The sequence below is a fragment of the Triticum aestivum genome, chromosome 6D (genome assembly GCF_018294505.1).
Source record: "Triticum aestivum cultivar Chinese Spring chromosome 6D, IWGSC CS RefSeq v2.1, whole genome shotgun sequence".
Taxonomy (NCBI): domain Eukaryota; kingdom Viridiplantae; phylum Streptophyta; class Magnoliopsida; order Poales; family Poaceae; genus Triticum; species Triticum aestivum.
The window spans coordinates 480,184,356-480,203,284 of NC_057811.1; the positions used below are offsets into that span (position 1 = coordinate 480,184,356).

Below are 18,929 nucleotides of genomic sequence, written 5' to 3' on the forward strand. Positions count from 1 at the left end.
CTTTCCTTCTCCCTCTCCCTCTCGTTCCCCTTTCCCCTCCGAAAGAAAGGAAGGGGGCCGACTAGGACTAGGAGTCCTAGTGGGTTCCCCCCCCCCACTTGGCGCGCCCCTAGGGCCGGCCTCCTCCCCTCTCCTCCTTTATATACGGGGGCAGGGGGCACCGCAAAGCATATCAATTGTTCTTAGCCGTGTGCGGTGCCCCCCTCCACCGTTTACTCCTTCGGTCATATTTGTCGTAGTGCTTAGGCGAAGCCCTGCGCGGATCACATCACCATCACCGTCACCACGCCGTCGTGTTGACGAAACTCTCCCTCGACACTTTGCTGGATCAAGAGTTCAAGGGGCGTCATCAATCTTAATGTGTGATGAACTCGGAGGTGTCGTACGTTCGGTACTTGATCAGTTGAATCGAGAAGACATTCGACTACATCAACCGCGTTAAACTAAGGCTTCCTCTTTCGGTCTACGAGGGTACGTGGACACACTCTCCCCCTCTCGTTGCTATGCAGCTCCTAGATATATCTTGCGTGATCGTAGGAAATTTTATGAAATTGCATGCTACGTTCTCCGACAGTGGCATCCGAGCCAGGTCTATGCATAGATGATATGCACGAGTAGAACACAAAGAGTTATGGGCGATCATAGTCATACTGCTTACCACCAACGTCTTATTTTGATTCGGCGGTATTGTTGGATGAAGCGGCCCGGACCAACCTTACATGACCACGTTCATGAGACCGGTTCCACCGACAGACATGCAACTTGTTTTGCATAAAAGTGGCTGGCGGGTGTCTATTTCTCCAACTTTAGTTGAATCGAATTTGACTACGGCTGGTCCTTGTTGAAGGTTAAAACAACAAACTTGACGAAACATCATTGTGGTTTTGATGCATAGGTAAGGACGGTTCTTACTAGAAGCCCATAGCAGCCACGTAAAACTTGCAACAACAAAGTAGAGGACGTATAACTTGTTTTTGCAGGGCATGTTGCGATGTGATATGGTCAAGACATGATGTGATATACGTTGTTGTATGAGATGATCATGTTTTGTAAAAATTATCGGCAACTGGCAAGAGCCTTATGGTTGTCGCTTTATCGTATGAAATGCAATCGCCATGTAATTGATTTACTTTATCACTATGCGTTAGCAATAGTTGTAGAAGCAATAGTTGGCGAGACGACAACGACGCTACGATGGAGATCAAGGTGTCAAGCCGGTGACGATGGAGATCATGACGGTGCATTGGAGATGGAGATCAAAGGCAGAAGATGATGATGGCCATATCATGTCACATATTTTGATTGCATGTGATGTTTATCTTTTATGCATCTTACTTTGCTTAGTACGACGGTAGCATTATAAGATGATCCCTCACTAAATTTCAAGGTATAAGTGTTGTCCCTGAGTATGCACCGTTGCGATAGTTCGTCGTGCCGAGACACCACGTGATGATCGGGTGTGATAAGCTCTACGTTCACATACAATGGGTGCAAGACAGTTTTGCACGTGTAGAATACTCAAGTTAAACTTGACGAGCCTAGCATGTACAAACATGGCCTAAGAACACTAAGACCGAAAGGTCGAACGTGAATCATATAGTAGATATGATCAACATAGAGATGTTCACCATTGAAAACTACTCCATCTCACATGATAATCGGACATGGTTTAGTTGATATGGATCACATGATCATTTAGATGACTCGAGGGATGTCTATCTAAGTGGGAGTTCTTAAGTAATATGATTAATTGAACTTAAATTTATCATGAACTTAGTCCTGATAGTTTTTGCATATCTATGTTGTATATCAATGGCCCGTGTTACCGTTCCCTTGAATTTTAATGTGTTCCTAGAGAAAGCTAAGTTGAAAGATGATGGTAGCAACTACACGGACTGGGTCCGTAACTTGAGGATTATATTCATTGCTGCACAAAAGAATTACGTCCTTGATGCACCGCTAGGTGCAAGGCCTGCTATAGGAGCAACTGCTGACGTTATGAACGTCTGGTAAGCTAAAATCTGATGACTACCCGATAGTTCAGTGCGCCATGCTTTACGGCTTAGAATCGGGACTTCAAAGACGTTTGGAACGTCATGGAGCATATGAGATGTTCCAGGAGTTGAAGTTAATATTTTAAGCAAATTCCCGAGTTGAGAGATATGAAGTCTCCAACAAGTTCTATAGCTGCAAGATGGAGGAGAACAGATCTGTCAGTGAACACATACTCAGAATGTCTGGGTACCATAACCACTTGACTCAGCTGGGAGTTAATCTTCCGGATGATAGTGTCATTGACAGAGTTCTTCAATCACGGCCACCAAGCTATAAAGGCTTCGTGATGAACTATAATATGCAAGGGATGAACAAGACGATTCCCGAGCTCTTCGCAATGCTCAAGGCTGCGTAGGTAGAAATCAAGAAGGAGCATCAAGTGTTGATGGTTAACAAGACCACTAGTTTCAAGAAAAAGGGCAAAGGAAAGAAGGGGAACTTCAAGAAAAATAGCAAGCAAGTTGCTGCTCCCGGGAAGAAGCCCAAGTCTGGACCTAAGCCTGAAACTGAGTGCTTCTACTGCAAAGGGACTGCTCACTGGAAGTGGAACTGCCCCAAGTATTTGACGGATAAGAAGGATGGCAAAGTAAAAGGTATATTTGATATACATATTATTGATGTGTATCTTACTAATGCTCGTAGTAGCGCCTGGGTATTTGATACTGGTTCTGTTGCTCATATTTGCAACTCGAAACAGGGACTTTTGATTAAACGAAGATTGGCTAAGGATGAGGTGACGATGCGCGTCGGAAATGGTTGCAAGGTCGATGTGATCGCCGTCGGCACGCTACATACATCTACCTTCGAAATTAGTTTTAGACCTGAATAATTGTTATTTGGTGCCAGCGTTGAGCATGAACATTATATCTGGATCTTGTTTAATGCGAGATGGTTATTCATTTAAATCGGATAATAATGGTTGTTCTATTTATATGAGTACTATCTTTTATGGTCATGCACCATTGATGAGTGGTCTACTTTTGTTGAATCTCGATCGTGGTGATACACATATTCATAATATTGATGCCAAAAGATGCAAAGTTAATAATCATAGTGCAACTTATTTGTGGTACTGCCGTCTAGGTCATATTGGTGTAAAGCGCATGAAGAAACTCCATACAGATGGGCTTTTGGAATCACTTGATGCTTGCGAACCATGCCTCATGGACAAGATGACTAAGACTTTGTTCTCCGGAACAATGGGGCGAGCCACTGACTTATTGGAAATAATACATACTGATGTATGCGGTCCGACGAGTGTTGAGGCTCGCGGCGTGTATCGTTATTTTCTCACCTCCACAGATAATTTGAGCAGATATAGGTATATCTACTTAATGAAACATAATTCTGAAACATTTGAAAAGTTCAAAGAATTTCAGAGTGAAGTGGAAAATCATCGTAACAAGAAAATAAAGTTTCTACGATCTGATCGCGGAGGTGAATATTTGAGTTACGAGTTTGGTCTTCATTTAAAACAATGTGGAATAGTTTCGCAACTCAAGCCACCTGGAACACCACAGTGTAATGGTGTGTCCGAATGTCGTAACCGTACTTTATTAGATATGGTGCGATCTATGACGTCTCTTACCGATTTACCACTATCGTTTTGGGGTTATGCATTAGAGACAGTTGCATTCACGTTAAATATGGCACCATCTAAATCCGTTGAGACGACATCGTATGAACTGTGGTTTGGCAAGAAACCTAAGCTGTCGTTTCTTAAAGTTTGGCGTTGCGATGCTTATGTGAAAAAGTTTAAGCCTGATAAGCTCGAACCCAAACCGGAGAAATGCGTATTCATAGGATACCCAAAAGAAACTGTTGGGTACACCTTCCGTCACAGATCCGAAGGCAAGATATTTGTTGCTAAGAATGGATCCTTTCTAGAGAAGGAGTTTCTCTCGAAAGAAGTGAGTGGAAGGAAAGTAGAACTTGATGAGGTAATTGTACCTTCTCTCGAATTGGAAAGTAGTTCATCACATAAAACTGTTCCCGTGATGCCTACACCAATTAGTGAGGAATGTTCCTGACTTTTGATGTTCTGATTGTGTTTTTACATCTGTCAAGATCGGAATCAAAAGTAGTTGTTGAATTTGGGCTTATTACATTATACTTCCATTAATCATATCTGTGGGGTACAATTATGTTATCTGCAGTAAGTATCCTGTCTATTCGGTGGTGATGCTCTTATATTCTTGGGCTTATTACATTATACTTTTGTTAATCATATCTGTGGGGTACAATTATGTTATCTGCAGTAAGTATCCTGTCTATTCGGTGGTGATGCTCTTATATTCTCTTGTGTAGTGATATTTGTTCTGATTCCGCGTTTACTGCTTCAGTTATGTCCTGGTCTAAAGTTTTATAAATTGTGTTAATGGAGGTCTCATTTCTGGTACAAACATAAGAGTAACGAGGTGGTGATGGACCAACTTATTCTCTTGCAGAAATAGAAAAAAATAAACATAGTAATGTTGAAACATGTTTATCCACAAACTAAATCCCCAATCATTGTTGTCTACAATCCTTGCTGGTTTCAGTTTAGATACATACATCTGTTAGTTCATTAATGGTTTGTTATTGTTCTATAGAATCTCGAAGATGGGTCAAACAGCATTAGAATGAGCAGGATGAATTTGGTAGATCTTGCTGGATCTGAGCGGCAAAAGCTAACCCATGCAGCTGGGGATCGCCTAAAAGAAGCAGGAAATATAAACCGGTCACTTTCAGCACTTGGGTATGGTTCTATTTATTTTTAAATAGCGATGTTAAAGAATTTATGTCAGGTCTTAGCTAATTGCTTTGTCTAGGGATACGCTATGTTAGTGTATTTGTGAGACCTTTTTTCGCTAGACTTGGACCACTTGGTGTATTTTAGCAGAGTAGATAGATCTCATTAATCGCTGTACCAAAATAATCATCTTGTACATTTTGTCATGATATGCTAATAGGCGTGGAATTAAATCTCTGATCAATATGTTTTCCATCACTGCAGAAACTTGATTAATATACTAGCAGAAATTTCACAATCTGGAAAACCATGGCAGCATGTTCCGTATCGCAATTCAAAGTTGACATTTCTATTACTAGAATCCCTGGGTGGTAATGCAATGCTTGCAATGATTTGTACTGTTTCACCGTCAGAAAGGTATTATCCAAGTTGAACCAAAAGTTATTTCTTTTTGCGCTCTTTTTCTGATGTTTAATCACTATATTTTCTGTGTTTCTATACAGCTGTAAGAGTGAGACCTTGAGCACTCTAAGGTTTGCTCAACGTGCCAAGGCTGTAAAAAACAGGGCAGTTGTCAATGAAGAAAAAGAGGACGATGTCAATCCACTGCATGTTCGGACCAAGCTTTTAAAGGTTCTATCTATTGCGTTGATATTGAAAACATAATTTCTCCATCATAATGTTTTACTCTTTGACTCAAGTTTGACTGGTAATGTTTCGTTGCAGGATAACATTGCGGATGCTGCTGATTGGGCTGAGGCTGAGAGTAAATGGATGGCTCTGGCAGATGAGCTCAGGGCCGAACTTGAAGCAAGCAAATCTCTTGTTGGGAGGTTGCGGTCAGAACTGGAGTCAGAGAAGAAATGCTCGAAGGAGGCACTGGAATCAGCAATGCAGGCGTATTCTAGAATCTTGGTACAGTATGCTGACCTTGAAGGTAAGTATGTTCTTGATGGGGTCGAGGGCCAGCTGAAGGATACAACTGAAGCTCCTGGTGAATTGCTAGTACGACTGAAGGAGGCTGAGGAAGCGACAAGAATTGCCGAGGTACGAATATCCTACATTGCTCAGCAGATCGAACACCATTTTGGTAGGCAAAGGTAGACAAATTGTAACTTGCTTCTGTTGCATGCAGCGCCGAGCCTTGTTGACAGAGCAGAAGACCGACAGGCTGATCGAGGAAAACGCTGCGCTCAATCAACGGTTGACAGAGAAGTCAGAGCACAGATCGCTGGAGGTGACGAAGAGCACAAACCTCCGCTTCTGGTTCTCCGGTTACGACAGAGGCAACATCTGAAGATGCCTGCACCATGTAGTGTACTGTACCAGCTTAAAGAGGAAGGAATGGGTAGTGGCTACAGCTTGCAGTGAGTTGATAATTCCACTCCGCTCTGTATGGAGACTCCTAAAAGGATCTTGAGAGAAAACAGCAACTACAGTACGCAGATGACTTTTGTCATTGACCTGGCAGTTTACTGTTGGCTTTACTTTTGTACAGGAGTATTAGCTATAGCCTCACTTCTGCTGTAGATAAGTGCTGACAATACAAGGGGCACGCCTACTAGTTACTGTAAAATTTTGTATAGAGTTTGCACTTCTGCTACATTATGATGACAAGTTAGATAAGCTTGCTGCTGTCAAGATGATAACGACTTTGCGACTTGACTGAATGTTCTCTACTTGTGCGACTGCTATCATACTAGAAGAGCATCTACGGCACAAGTATACATTATGCTTTCCTGAGCAAGAGTATTACTTTTGTTTTCAAGTCACTCTCTGTGAACCCAGGGGTGGTGACCAGACGATATGTGTCGATCAACTACTCTGCCAATTATTGGTTTTAGCAAGCAATCATATTCCATGAGATGTTTTGAACCATTATTGGCACCTCATAAACTCATTCCATGAGATGTTTTCATGTGCTTTGGTGTATCCATTTCACGACACATGAGCCCCGACTTTCAAGATACTGCCCCCAGCTATATGTCTGCTATGTCCATGCCACACGCAAGACTCCGCAAGAACAGCCAGAATTGCTGGTTAAACGTCGGTTAATCTGCATATAAGTAGGCATGGATTATATACATCATGTTTCTGTACATCATTCTATCATCTTGTATGTGTGTGTTGTTTGCATGAAAGGAAAAGGAGAAATAACTCTCTAATTTCCTGTCAAAAGAAGAAAACAAAACTAAGAGCGCTTCACAAAAATGATTCCCGGATCACCCGTGCGAATACACGTGATGACAACCGGCTCAAGACATCTGGTAGGATCTTCGACGTGATGCTCGGCAACACGGGTAGAAGCTCTTGCACCAGAGACACGACATTTACGTCCTGCCATCGAAAAAATTAATGTGTATCAACATCAGTAACATTCCAGGTCAGCCTTTTTTATTGCCCAGGAAAGAGAAGTGATAACAGTTTAGCAAGCATACCCCGTTGACTGTTTGGTTTGCCGTCCCAGCCGTTAGAAACTTGGCAACCTTCTCCACGTTGTTCAAGATGATCCTGTCTTCCTCTGTGATTGTAGGAAGCAATGCCCCGGACCTCACAGGAACCATGCCGAAAACCGGGACGGGATTCCTGACCCCAAAAGATGAAGCAATTTGTAGCAATTGCTCCCTTGAAACCGCGTCGATGGCTTTCACAATCTGCGTCATACAGAAGAATAAAAGGGATCAATACAACATAAGCACTTGACCGAATGTTCTAAAGGTACATTTCCACCATTCAGTAAATTGCTCCACTGAGTGCAAAGGGTACTCCTTAGATCTTTGTTAGCTCTTGTGACTTGAGAGCTCACCTCGTCAAGAATGAACTCCCGGAAGAAGTCACCCCTGTCAGAGAGTAGAAAAGAGAGAGCAGCCCGAGCTTTGATTGGGTTCTCCGGTTGGGAAATGGCCATTGGGAATGCAGGAACTAAACTGGTGCTAGGTTGGAATCCTATAGCACCCAGCTCAGCCATGTTACCCTTCATGTCCTCCCCACCACCGCTCTTTGCTGCACTAATGAAATTCTCGAAAGCTTGCATCACGTCAATGAACCTCTCTGCGTCAAAGACACCTGTTTTGCCGTATATTGTGTAACGCAAGGCACTCCTTAGTCGAGGTGATTCATCCGTTAGCAGCCTCTGTTATAGGCAGCCAAAACCACAAATCAGTGATACCAAAACTCATATCAACATCACAAACAGATCAAAGGAAGCAGTTCTCTTTTTGAAAACTGAAGAAGGAATGTTTTAATAGCTGTATGTGTGTCTTGTGTCTTCTTCGTTAGATATATTATTACTACTAAGAACATGGTCCTTGGAAAACATAGAAACATGAGGTGATGGCATGAAAATGAATAAAAGGTTGAGATGCTGACCTGTGCAATATAAGGATATGCTTCATCCACAATGGCAAATTCAGGGTCTCCCACCAAAGCAATACCTTCCAGTACTCCAATTGCTCTAATAATCAAAGCAAAATACGGAGGTATCTTGAATGGGTAATCAAATGTTATCTGTGCTAGATCCGCTGCCAACTCTTGAAAGTTAATATTCTTCGCACCACCTCCTTCAAGTGCCTGATCAAAAACTTTAGCCAGCACAGGTAAGATTGGATCCAAGTTAACTCCCTCAGGGATAAAACCAAGCTTCACAAAGTCCTTCACGATTGCATCATAATCACGATGAATAAGGTGAGCTATTGCTTCAATCATTCCGTACTTCTGATCATCTGTCAGTTTTGTCACAAGCCCTGCAGCAAAGAAGGTCGAATTTATTATCTATTTTCATGTGTATTATGGGAGATGGAAATAAAATGTACATAAAATAGGAATAAAAATTATCACTAGCTCAAATTTAATCAGCAGAATTAATTTACCATATTCTGCAATATTTTTTCTACCAAAAGGAATACAAACCGGCTGACATATGCAAATGAAAAGCTTCAATGGTTTGCACTTGTTATGCTTATTCTACTATACGACGCACTACTTAGTAAAGCAGGGTGAAAAAAAACTGTGAGTACACGGCATCATACTGCTAGTAAGTTAGATCGAATTCTTAAGTCATTTGAATTACTACACCACATAATGGTTAAATATTCAAAAAAATTGTTTACCACTTCATAAGGAACATAGTAAAACTGTAGGTTGTACATGAGAAGCATAGACTGTCCATGCTCTTGACTTACCAAAATCAAGAATACAAAGCTTTCCATCAGGTGTCCTAATCATATTTCCAGGATGAGGGTCGGCATGGAAGAATCCAGTATCAAGTAACTGCAATACAAAACATGACCAAAAACTTCTTTGAGAAAATGGTTTGGGAGAATAAACATTTCTTCCCATCAGCAAGTGAGTGTGCAATCAGCCAATTCAGAATAACATGAGTAAATGCACATCAAAGAAGATGAAAACCAAACCTGTTTTAGATAGCATATGACACCAACATTAACCAACGACCCAACATCATCCTCAGTACTCTGTGAAAGCTTCTCACCATCTACCCACCCTGTGGTAAGAACTTTTCTGGACGTATATTCAGGGTACGTCTTTGGTACAACAACCTAAAAAAAAGGTTATTGAGTAAATTCAGAAGTTAACAGCCTGAAAGTGAAGCTACCAAGCATATCCGTAACAAATATTGATTCAGTAAAAGAGTATCATTGCACTGCTTCTACCAGACTACCAAAGCAATTTACCTGAGGAAGATCTTCTCTCATCATTTCAGCGAAGCGGGTGCCATTTTCCCCTTCGTTGACATAATCGAGTTCTTCAAAAAACCGGGCAGCCCACTCATCTACTAGGCCAACAACATCAAGGGCGACCTGGCAGTATTCAGCAATTTCAGCGTGAGCTAATGAAGACAGTTTCCCCATCATTTTCCATGAAGAAGAGGGAAACACTCACCTGCGGAAATCTCTTGAGAACCAACCCCAAATTTCTAATGATGAATAGATCTATGGTGACAGTCTCAAGTACAAATGGCCTTTGCACTTTCACAGCCACCAGTTCTCCAGTGTCTTTCAACCGGCCTTTGTACACCTGTCCCAGAGATGCTGCAGCACGATACACAATTAGTTCAGGCTGAACCGATCAGTGCAGCAAGCGGCTAATACCATGGTTTCTAGTATAGTTACCTGCAGCAATTGGTGAGGGAGACAGTTCCGAGTATATATCTTGCCATGGCCGGCCAAGCTCTTCTTCCAGGAGAGCCATCGCGATATCGTCAGGAAACGAAGGAACCTTGCCGTAGCAGCGCATAGCCCAGTTAGTAAACTTGAGCTACACTGGGCTTTGAACAGCATGCCTAAGCTCTGCGTGGTAACAAAAGGCCAACAACTATGTATGTAATAGCAATGTTCACCTTGTCGCATAGCTTCTGCAGCTCGGTCATCGCCGCAGGGGACAGAATGTCGGGCCGGATGCTCAGCGCCTGGCCGAGCTTGATGTAGGCAGGGCCCAGAGACGTGACGATCTCCCTCAGCTCGATCGCGCGCGTCACTTCGTTCTGTGCAAAAGAGAAGGTTCGTCGGTCAGCAGATGGTTTCACGGGTTCTGAAGACGAATAACAGCATGGGTGCTGCATGAATGAATGAATTGGGGACACTACCTCCTTGATTTTGTCGGTGATGAGGTCAGATATGATGTGGGAGATGAAACCACCAGCCACAGATAACAATTGCACGGCTCGGGTGGCGACGGCACCCGGCCTTTTGCCCCAGTAGGCCGAAATGATCTCGGGGCTGTACACGAGAGGCAGCCCCTCGGTGTTGGTCACCTAGAAGCACGCACACAAAGAAAAGCAGCAGAATTCAGACGACAGCCAAATTCAGACTGTAAAAGAAGAGGTGGCTAAGCTGTTCAATCCAATCCATGGGTGTGGGGATTGGCGAGTGGAACTATGTGGAAGTGATTGGTGGTGGAGGTGGGGGAAGAGGTACCTCGACGAGTCGCATGGTGACGTCCTTGTCGGCGAACTGGTCGTCGCGGAGGTTCTGGCCGCGGAGGCCGCGCATGAGGGAGGCCAGCTGCTCGTCCTCCTCCATCTGCTTCCGCACCCGCTTGATCTCCTTGGACACGTCCCCGAACCTCTGCATAGCACATCCATTCGTCCATCCAGAGCAGAAAGCGCAGTCAGTCAGTCAGCGAGATCATCGTCGTCGTTAGAGGTGATGATTGATCAAGAAGCCGGAGCGGAGGGGGCTTACGGTGGACTGGATGGTGTTGGCCCTGGTCCTGCCGGTGCGGGGCGGGGCCAGCGGCGAGGGCGGGGGCGGCCTGGGCTCGGTGGCGACGGCGAGCACGCGGCGGAGGCGGCGCTGGTGTTGGTGCGTGGAGCGGCGCGGGAGCGGGGAGACGAGCCCGGCCACGACGCGGCCCCGGCCGAACCCCCCGCACTGCAGCAGGCGCGGCGCCGACGCCGACGCCGACGCGGCGGCCTCCATGGTGAAAGGAGGGAAGGTTCGATCGAGATGGTGTAGCGTTGGAGGCACGGAGGCTCGGAGACGTGGAGGTAGGGAGTGAGTGGTAAGTAGTAACCGAGGTGGAGTGCTGGGGAAAAGTTGGGCCCGGCCGCGGTGGTGGAAGAAAGAAGAGGGAAGTGAGTCCGGTGGTGGCTCCTCCACTCTTTGTGCTGTGCCCGCGGAGGCGGACGGGTGGGCGGGGGCGCGTCCACGCGCGCGGCCGGCGTTTGTGGCTGTCCCGACCCACGGCGAACGCATGGACGGACGGACGGACGGACGGCGCAAAGACTCGTGGCGCGTCCCACCACCCACTCATCCGACCGCACGGAGAGGTAAACCGTGCGCGCGCGATGTGTCTGCGCCTGATTCGAACGTTTCAGGCAGGCAGGGCAGTCGTCCACAGCAGCCCAACACCAACAGAGGCCGCCAAAATCGACAACATTAACGTAGCTTTCTCATGACCATTACAGCAAAGTTGAGCCCGTCTCTTTTGTTCCAACGCCAAAAAAACCATCAACACAGCACCACCCAGCGATTTGCCTTTTGTTCAACTCCATTTCATTTGTTTCGTCTCCAACACAGCAGTATGTACCGATCGATCAAGGCAGTGCCCCCGGATACACCATGGCAGCCACCACCACCTGGCCGGCTTGCCTTGTCAGTGGATGCTTCTTATTCAGCGGAAGAGGGCTCAGCGGGAGCAGGCATGCTCCTACGGGATAACTTGGGCTCTGTCATTTTTTCATCATGTCAACTATTGTTCTACTGTAACAATGCTCTCGAGGCGGAAATTCAAGCTATTAAGATTGGAATGTCTATGGCTATCGAATGGTCTAACCTTCCGGTCTTAGTACAATCGGACTCGATGGTGGCCTTTTCTTCTATGACTGATGCCTCACTTGATAAATCACCCAATGGTCAATTGGTCAGGGAGATCAAGAACTACATGCTACAGAGGAAGTTTAAACCAGTGAAGATCCTGAGATCACAGAACATGGTCTCACATTGTCTTGCTAATTATGCCCGAACGACTCGTAGCACCGCTTGTTGGTTGCAACGGCCACCCCTCTTCATTCATAATCTTGTATTAGCGGACTGTAAGCCTGTTACTTTGGAATAAACTACTTTTAAACCCGCAAAAAAAAAAACACAGCAGTATGTGCTACAGGTGATTTTACAGGCACGGCAGAAGATCGCTGTGAGACGATCGTGCGGCCACTGTCGGTTCAACAGACCACTGATGAACATCATTATTTACTCGCCGCAGCAACCCCAGGGGCTTAAGCAGAAGCAGAAGAATACCAGTGCCCCCCCTTGTGTCCTGGAACGCTTGTCGTACACGTACGCTTCACGGTGTTTTTGCGCCCGGCATCATCCCGTCCTTCTCGATCGCCCGCTGCCTCGCCCGCTCCATCTTCCGCTTGCGCCACTCCTCCAGTGCTGCACATGTTTTCACAAAACAAAAGGTGTCGTCAGCTTCTACGGACTATCAAATCAGACACAAGAGCATCGGCTGCTTTGTGTCTCTTCTCTAACAAATGCAAAAAACAGTCCATGGCTTCAAGACCACATAGCACTTCTCTAGTGTCGTGAGAATGCACATCTCGACCAAACAAAACATTACGTCCTGGAGAGAACAGCAGTATGCCTAATTTGCGCCATTCGTGATTTCCTGTCTCCGTCTTTTCTGCCGTCAGACAGACTAGGATGGAATGACGGAGCATAAAAGACCAGCCTAAAATTAATGACGGCGAAGTATCACGAATACTAAGTTCGATGTTTCAGGTTGTCAGTACTGCGGCAAAGCGCCCTAAGCTATCCCCTGTCCGAGTGTACTATCAGCAGATTCAGTTCCGTTGACAATTCTACAACACAACCAGTCTTCTGTTCCATGGAGTATGATGTTATGCCGCGGGCCACAATAATGGGCAGCGAATGTAAGCAGAGAAAACTAATTATGCGGTGCATCCAGTGCACTGATAAGTCAACAAGACTGTTTTTACAAACTTTGCAGGAAGCTTTTGAACCAACATATAATAACCTTGACATGCTAAGACAAAAGGATGGGTAGAGACAACAAGATGATAGCATTCAAACCACATAGATCAGAGAGTTATTTCTGCCAAATGCATAGCATTCCCCTAAATAGACAGTGAAGATTGTTAATAAGATGGCCGCATGCATCATCATGATGCAGAGGCCGGGGGCATGCCTCCATTTCCAAAAAAAATAGACAGTGAAGAGAGGAGACTGGGATGGATTAAATAACCTCTTTGGCTGCTGCCGTCATTCCCTTGCCGTAAATCTTTCAACCTTTTCGACAAGTCAACAGCAGCCGTCCCTTCTTGCGTTGCTGACATGCCAGGCTCTCCATAAGCTTCTTGTTCAATTTCTTTCACCTATGTTATAATGTCGTAATCAATGAGAATTACCAACAGAGGATATTTCTTCTTTTGGTTTAGCAATTCAGTGAATATTCTTTCTTTCTTCATATCATGAGAAACGAAGGAACAAACTGTAGAAATGAAGAAACAAACTGTACATTTACTTACTCTCCTAATCAAATCCACAGGCTCCATGGCACGGCGCAACTCTTCGGACTCCCATATGTACCGTAGCTGAGCTGCCAAAGAGTAGAACCCGGTCTTCCCACTCAGCTGAATAATCAAGGGATAGTGAAGTATTTGCAGCTACATGATCTAATTTCTACTAGTACAAAGGAAGTTATCAGCCATGATATGAATCTATCATTTGTAGCGGGAGAAACGGTATAAGCCAGCTAATTCTATTATAGAAGGGTCTAACCTTTCCCAGTGCTGTCACATTTCGTTTTGCTTAGCGTTAATCCAAAGTTCATGCCTACAATTACTTGGGCTGAAGAGAAATGCTAGCGATTTACCTAGATTTACTGCCCCCGGTGGCCACTGAATCGCGCTAAATTTGGTACCAAATCGACCGTATTTCTCGACCCTAGCGGTTCCAGCGGCGGAGGAGGTACTCCGACGGTGTAAAATCAGCTGGGGATCACGACTCCGTACCTGAATCGAACCGGTGGCCGCCGGCGATCCGCGGCCAGGACGAGAAGTGGCTGCGCAGGAGGAGCGCCACCGCGAGGACGTTGATGGCGCACAGGGCGACGGTGGCGTTCTTGTAGGACAGCCTCGAGGCCGTCGTCATCCCGCCTACGGCGCCGGCGACGGCGGGGCCGGTGGTGCAGAGCTCGCCGGAGAAGACCAGAGGAGGAGGAGCAGGGAGCAGACGAGGAGGCCCACCCCACCAACCGGAGCACGGTGGTTCGCTTTAGAGATGCGCGTCACCAAATGGGCCGAAGCCCAGTAAAAATGCAACGCCGCGGGGCCCATCCGGCCCAACCGCGTTGATCTCAGTTGGGCCAGTGAAAGCTAGATTCCGACCCAGCCTACGTCTCTCTCACCACACACCACAGCTCTCGGCCTCCCCCTCTCCCCCTCCTCCTCCGACTCCGACGACCACCACCGACGGCGGCGACGATGCAGGCGGCGGCGGCGGCGCGGCGCCACCTCCTCGACCAGCACCACCTCTCCCCAGCCTCCTCGGCCGCCATCGCCGCCTTCAGATCCGCCGCCCAGCCGGCGCTCGCGCCCCAAGGTAACATACGCATCGGCCGAGATGCGCGCGGCACAGGGAGGGATCTCCCCGGGGCCACCCGTCAGCCTCGCCGCGCGCGACATGGGAGGGCGGATCTCACCGGCGGTTCGGTTTGGATTGCAGGGTCGGGCGGGGCGGATGGCGCGAGGTACATGTCCGCGAGGGCGCCGGCCGTCAAGGGGGCCGGGCATCTCGTCCGCAAGGGCACCGGAGGGAGGTCATCCGTGAGGTCAGAAAGCTTAACCGTCTCTCCTCCGAACTCTGATTGGATATGCTAAGCGGCCCTCCCGGTGATTCCATTTCTGTGTTTGTTGGATTAGGTTGATGTTGTGATCTCTTTGTACAGCCATAGGACTTCAGATGATATAGCTCGCATATTGCATTTGCCAACATTTGTGTCTAATTGATAGGGTCGATGCCATGCCTACTGTTCCTATTGTGTTACTCAACATCTAAAATATTTAGTGATTAAGGCTTTCAAATAACACTCATAGGTTGCTTACTCACGGTCACCGACCTTTTTGAATTGGCGCCTCCTAACTTTTAATCCAGACTCTACTGCTGCATCCCTGTTGTGACCTGTACACAGCTTGACCTGAAAATCTCTGAAAGTGCGGTTTTAGCCAGGTTGAGGTGAATTAGTGTTTCTACACCGTAGTTGGTAAAGTGGTGACTACTACCTATGCGTGCAGGTATTAACATTAAAGGCATGGCTTCGAGCAGAATACAATATATGAACCCTTGCAAACTTGTGTCAACTGCTGTTCGTTATTCTTCTATAATACAGCACCATTTATTTTCTTGTCCTCATATGTGGTAAACACGTGAAATTTGGACCTGATATTGTATTGTGCGGTGTGCACAGTGCCGATATTTTCTGATTCCTCGTGCTCATTGCATCTTTGGGTCAAAATTGGATGATGCCTTAATTTGTTAGGATAGCCTTATCCTGGCAGTGTTTGCCCAGGTCTAACACGAGAAACCATTGTGGCTTTTCTTGGCAGTGGAATCGTTGCTACGGTGTTTGGCGCTACTGGATTTCTTGGACGCTATGTCGTTCAACAACTTGGTGAGATGATAAGACTTGTCCTATATTGAATTAGTTGTCACTTAAAGAGTAACTATGTAGAGATTAAAGAGTGGTATATGAGGATTACTCAAAAATGTTACTTTTATTCAGCAAAGATGGGATCTCAGGTTCTTGTCCCATTCAGAGGTTGTGAGGATTCTCACCGGCACCTGAAGTTAATGGGTGACTTGGGCCAGGTACAAGAACTGTTAACAAATAGTGTTAGTCATTAACTCCATTTCCTCTTTCCCTCTTATGTATTTCCATCTTTCTGGCAGATTGTTCCAATGAACTACAACCCAAGAGATGTGAATTCGATTAAGACTGCTGTTGCCAAGTCAAATGTGGTCATTAACCTCATTGGTATTTTTTCTTGGGGCACATTATATTCATATTCATATCTCATTCTGCTTATATCGACTCGATTTCGACAGGACGGGAGTATGAAACTAGAAACTATGGGTTTGAAGAAGTAAACCATCAGATGGCTGAACAACTTGCAATGGTATGTACACATCCATTTTTCTTCCTGCTGCATGCTTGATATCCAACTATGTAGACTATTGCTGCAAGGGCCATTGAGTATTAGGAGTAGATCCCTTCCAACCATAGGAACTAACTTGAGTTCTTGTCCTCCTCCATACTCTGGCCCACATATCCTCAGCCTGAGATCTCATTCGTAGACAAGAGACAAGACAAGGCAACCCTTCTGCTGATTTGTTGCATATGAGTGTTACCTTTGGCTTGGCATAATGATAGCTGTTATTCCAAACTGTACATGTTCAGATTGACCTTGGCTTGGTTTCATCCAGCGTTGCTCCAGAGCACAAGATAGTCTAGCTTGCTACTCTGGCATGGTCTCGCAAAAGATATTATGTTAAATTATATTTTCTGTAACATGTGGTCTCACATTAATAATTCTATATAGCGACCAGCCACTAAAAAGTTCTGGATTTTACACAGATATCCAAGGAGCATGGGGGTATTGTGAGATTTATCCAGGTTTCTGCTTTAGGGGCATCAGCCTCTTCACCTTCTAGATTGCTGAGGGCGAAGGCTGCTGGAGAGGAATCTGTGTTGAAAGAATTTCCTGAAGTAATAATCTTTTCTCAACTTCGATATCTGTAGCTGGCAATGATAATTCTTGTTTCTGTACTACCTGAAGTTAGCAGTTGAATATTTTCCATTTATCTTTATCCATCAACAGGCTACAATTATGAGGCCTGCAACCCTGATTGGCACAGAAGATCGGATTTTGAACAGATGGGCAATGTATGCCAAAAATTGGGGTTTCCTCCCACTTTTTGGCGGTGGATCTACAAAGTAATGAGTTAGCATCTTCATTTCTATCATATTTCCTTGGCTTTAAAATTGAGCCTAGAGCATGAAATGATGTGCTCCTATAGATATCTTAGATGCTTTCACCAGCAGCTGAATTACTTGATGCAACATTTTGCAGGTTTCAGCCTGTTTATGTTGTGGATGTTGCGGCTGCCATTGTCAACTCCCTCAAGGATGATGGCACCAGCATGGGAAAGACCTATGAGCTTGGTGGACCAGATATTTACACTGTTCATGACCTGGTAATTATCAAACACAACTGCTATGCTACAATAAATACTAAAATTGTATAACGCAAAGGTGATGATTTTGTTGGGTGTTACAGGCTGAAATGATGTTTGAAACAATACGCGAATATCCAAGATACGTGAATATTCCTTTCCCTATTGCAAAGGTATGTATATAAATAGCAGCGCTAGTAGGTTAAGACAACCTGGGGATGTGGTGGCCTACATATTGACTTCTTGTTTTGCAGGCTATGGCTTCTCCAAGGGAAATGCTGCTAAACAAAGTGCCTTTTCCTCTACCGACTCCCTCCATTTTCAATCTTGATCATATCAAGGCACTCACCGTAGACAATCTAGTGTCTGAGAATGGTAAGCATACCGCCCACAAGTAATACAACAATCGGTCTTGTTGGTCGTTACTCTTGGCTTTGGCTCACATTGTTTCCTGAAACTCGGTGCAGCTCTCAGTTTTGCGGACCTGGAAATCAAGCCTCACAAGTTGAAGGGTTACCCTACCGAGTTCCTTGTCTGCTACAGGAAGGGCGGGCCGTCTTTTGGTTCTACTGTCAGCGAGAAGATGGGGAGCGCGGATGTGGCCCCCCGGTTCTGAAGACGATGTAGAATTAATGGTCATTTAGTTTTGAAGATAAAATTGTTGTTGTGTTCTGTTTTCTTGCCATCTGTCTCTGATGCCAGATGCCTCACCCCTGGGCAGGACCAGATTTGATGCAAACGTTGGCCCCTGTCTTAATTATCAATAAGAAAAGGCACGATGTGTTGTGAATTTTTGAGTTGGAAATGCAAGTAAAGCGAATCATTTCGATGGTGACTGGCACATTTGCGGAGATTTGAGATGATAAATCTCATTGCTCATGTTGCCGAGCAATATAATTGTTTTGAATTATTTTGATTGTTCTGTTTGCTGCCGAATACTCTAGGATGTTTAGATGTTTTGATATACTATTAGACAGTGGTTTGAGATAGCAAAAGAAGATCCAAATATATTTGAATAGTTAAATATTTGTTTAAATTGAAAATGTTCAAATAAATGTTATTGATTCTGTTTTCAATAGTGTAGTGGCATTTAAATATTTTTATTAAATGTTGGTTTGTTCATGACAATTTGATAGTGAATTTTGCAAATCACCGAACATTTTTGTTTTACTGTTTGAAGAAATAATGTATTCGACTTTATTTTAAATTTGAATGTGGCTTTGATTTTATCAACCGGCAATTTGGCTTAGTTAAACTTGATGACATGGCACCATTAGTGTGAGGTCAATGTAGCATGCTTCTGGGGTGTTACATAAATCACGCATACTGAAAAAATCAATAGCCTTCCTGAACTTGACATAAAGTTATGGACTTCAAAATTGTCATGTATGTCTTTTCCTCTGTAGGTTCGTTTCTGTTGGTACTTTATG

At 45.0% G+C, this 18,929-nt stretch overlaps 3 protein-coding genes across 3 annotated transcripts; 1 reads left to right on the top strand and 2 right to left on the bottom strand.

Moving 5' to 3' along the window:
* Positions 1–6,819: 6,819 nt before the first annotated feature.
* LOC123146142 (uncharacterized protein sll0005) lies at positions 6,820–11,369 on the bottom strand. The gene is made up of 13 exons (XM_044565727.1): positions 10,987–11,369; positions 10,720–10,869; positions 10,389–10,556; positions 10,143–10,286; positions 9,916–10,021; positions 9,686–9,834; positions 9,478–9,603; positions 9,199–9,342; positions 8,968–9,055; positions 8,156–8,529; positions 7,593–7,919; positions 7,225–7,440; positions 6,820–7,123 (listed from the first exon to the last, which is right to left on the bottom strand). The coding sequence occupies exons 1-13, from the start codon at positions 11,221–11,223 to the stop codon at positions 6,989–6,991; spliced, it is 2,364 nt and encodes a 787-aa protein (XP_044421662.1). The 5' UTR covers positions 11,224–11,369; the 3' UTR covers positions 6,820–6,988.
* Positions 11,370–12,120: 751 nt separating this feature from the next.
* Positions 12,121–14,544, bottom strand: LOC123146144 (uncharacterized). The gene is made up of 4 exons (XM_044565729.1): positions 14,280–14,544; positions 13,794–13,864; positions 13,511–13,640; positions 12,121–12,681 (listed from the first exon to the last, which is right to left on the bottom strand). Exons 1-4 carry the CDS (start codon positions 14,416–14,418, stop codon positions 12,590–12,592), a joined length of 432 nt encoding a protein of 143 aa, XP_044421664.1. The 5' UTR covers positions 14,419–14,544; the 3' UTR covers positions 12,121–12,589.
* A 112-nt stretch (positions 14,545–14,656) lies between these two features.
* Positions 14,657–18,334, top strand: LOC123146143 (NADH dehydrogenase [ubiquinone] 1 alpha subcomplex subunit 9, mitochondrial). Its single transcript, XM_044565728.1, has 12 exons — positions 14,657–14,868; positions 14,992–15,097; positions 15,873–15,937; positions 16,049–16,134; positions 16,216–16,300; positions 16,372–16,442; positions 16,901–17,032; positions 17,145–17,260; positions 17,397–17,520; positions 17,604–17,672; positions 17,754–17,874; positions 17,967–18,334. The coding sequence occupies exons 1-12, from the start codon at positions 14,751–14,753 to the stop codon at positions 18,113–18,115; spliced, it is 1,242 nt and encodes a 413-aa protein (XP_044421663.1). The 5' UTR covers positions 14,657–14,750; the 3' UTR covers positions 18,116–18,334.
* Positions 18,335–18,929: the final 595 nt, after the last annotated feature.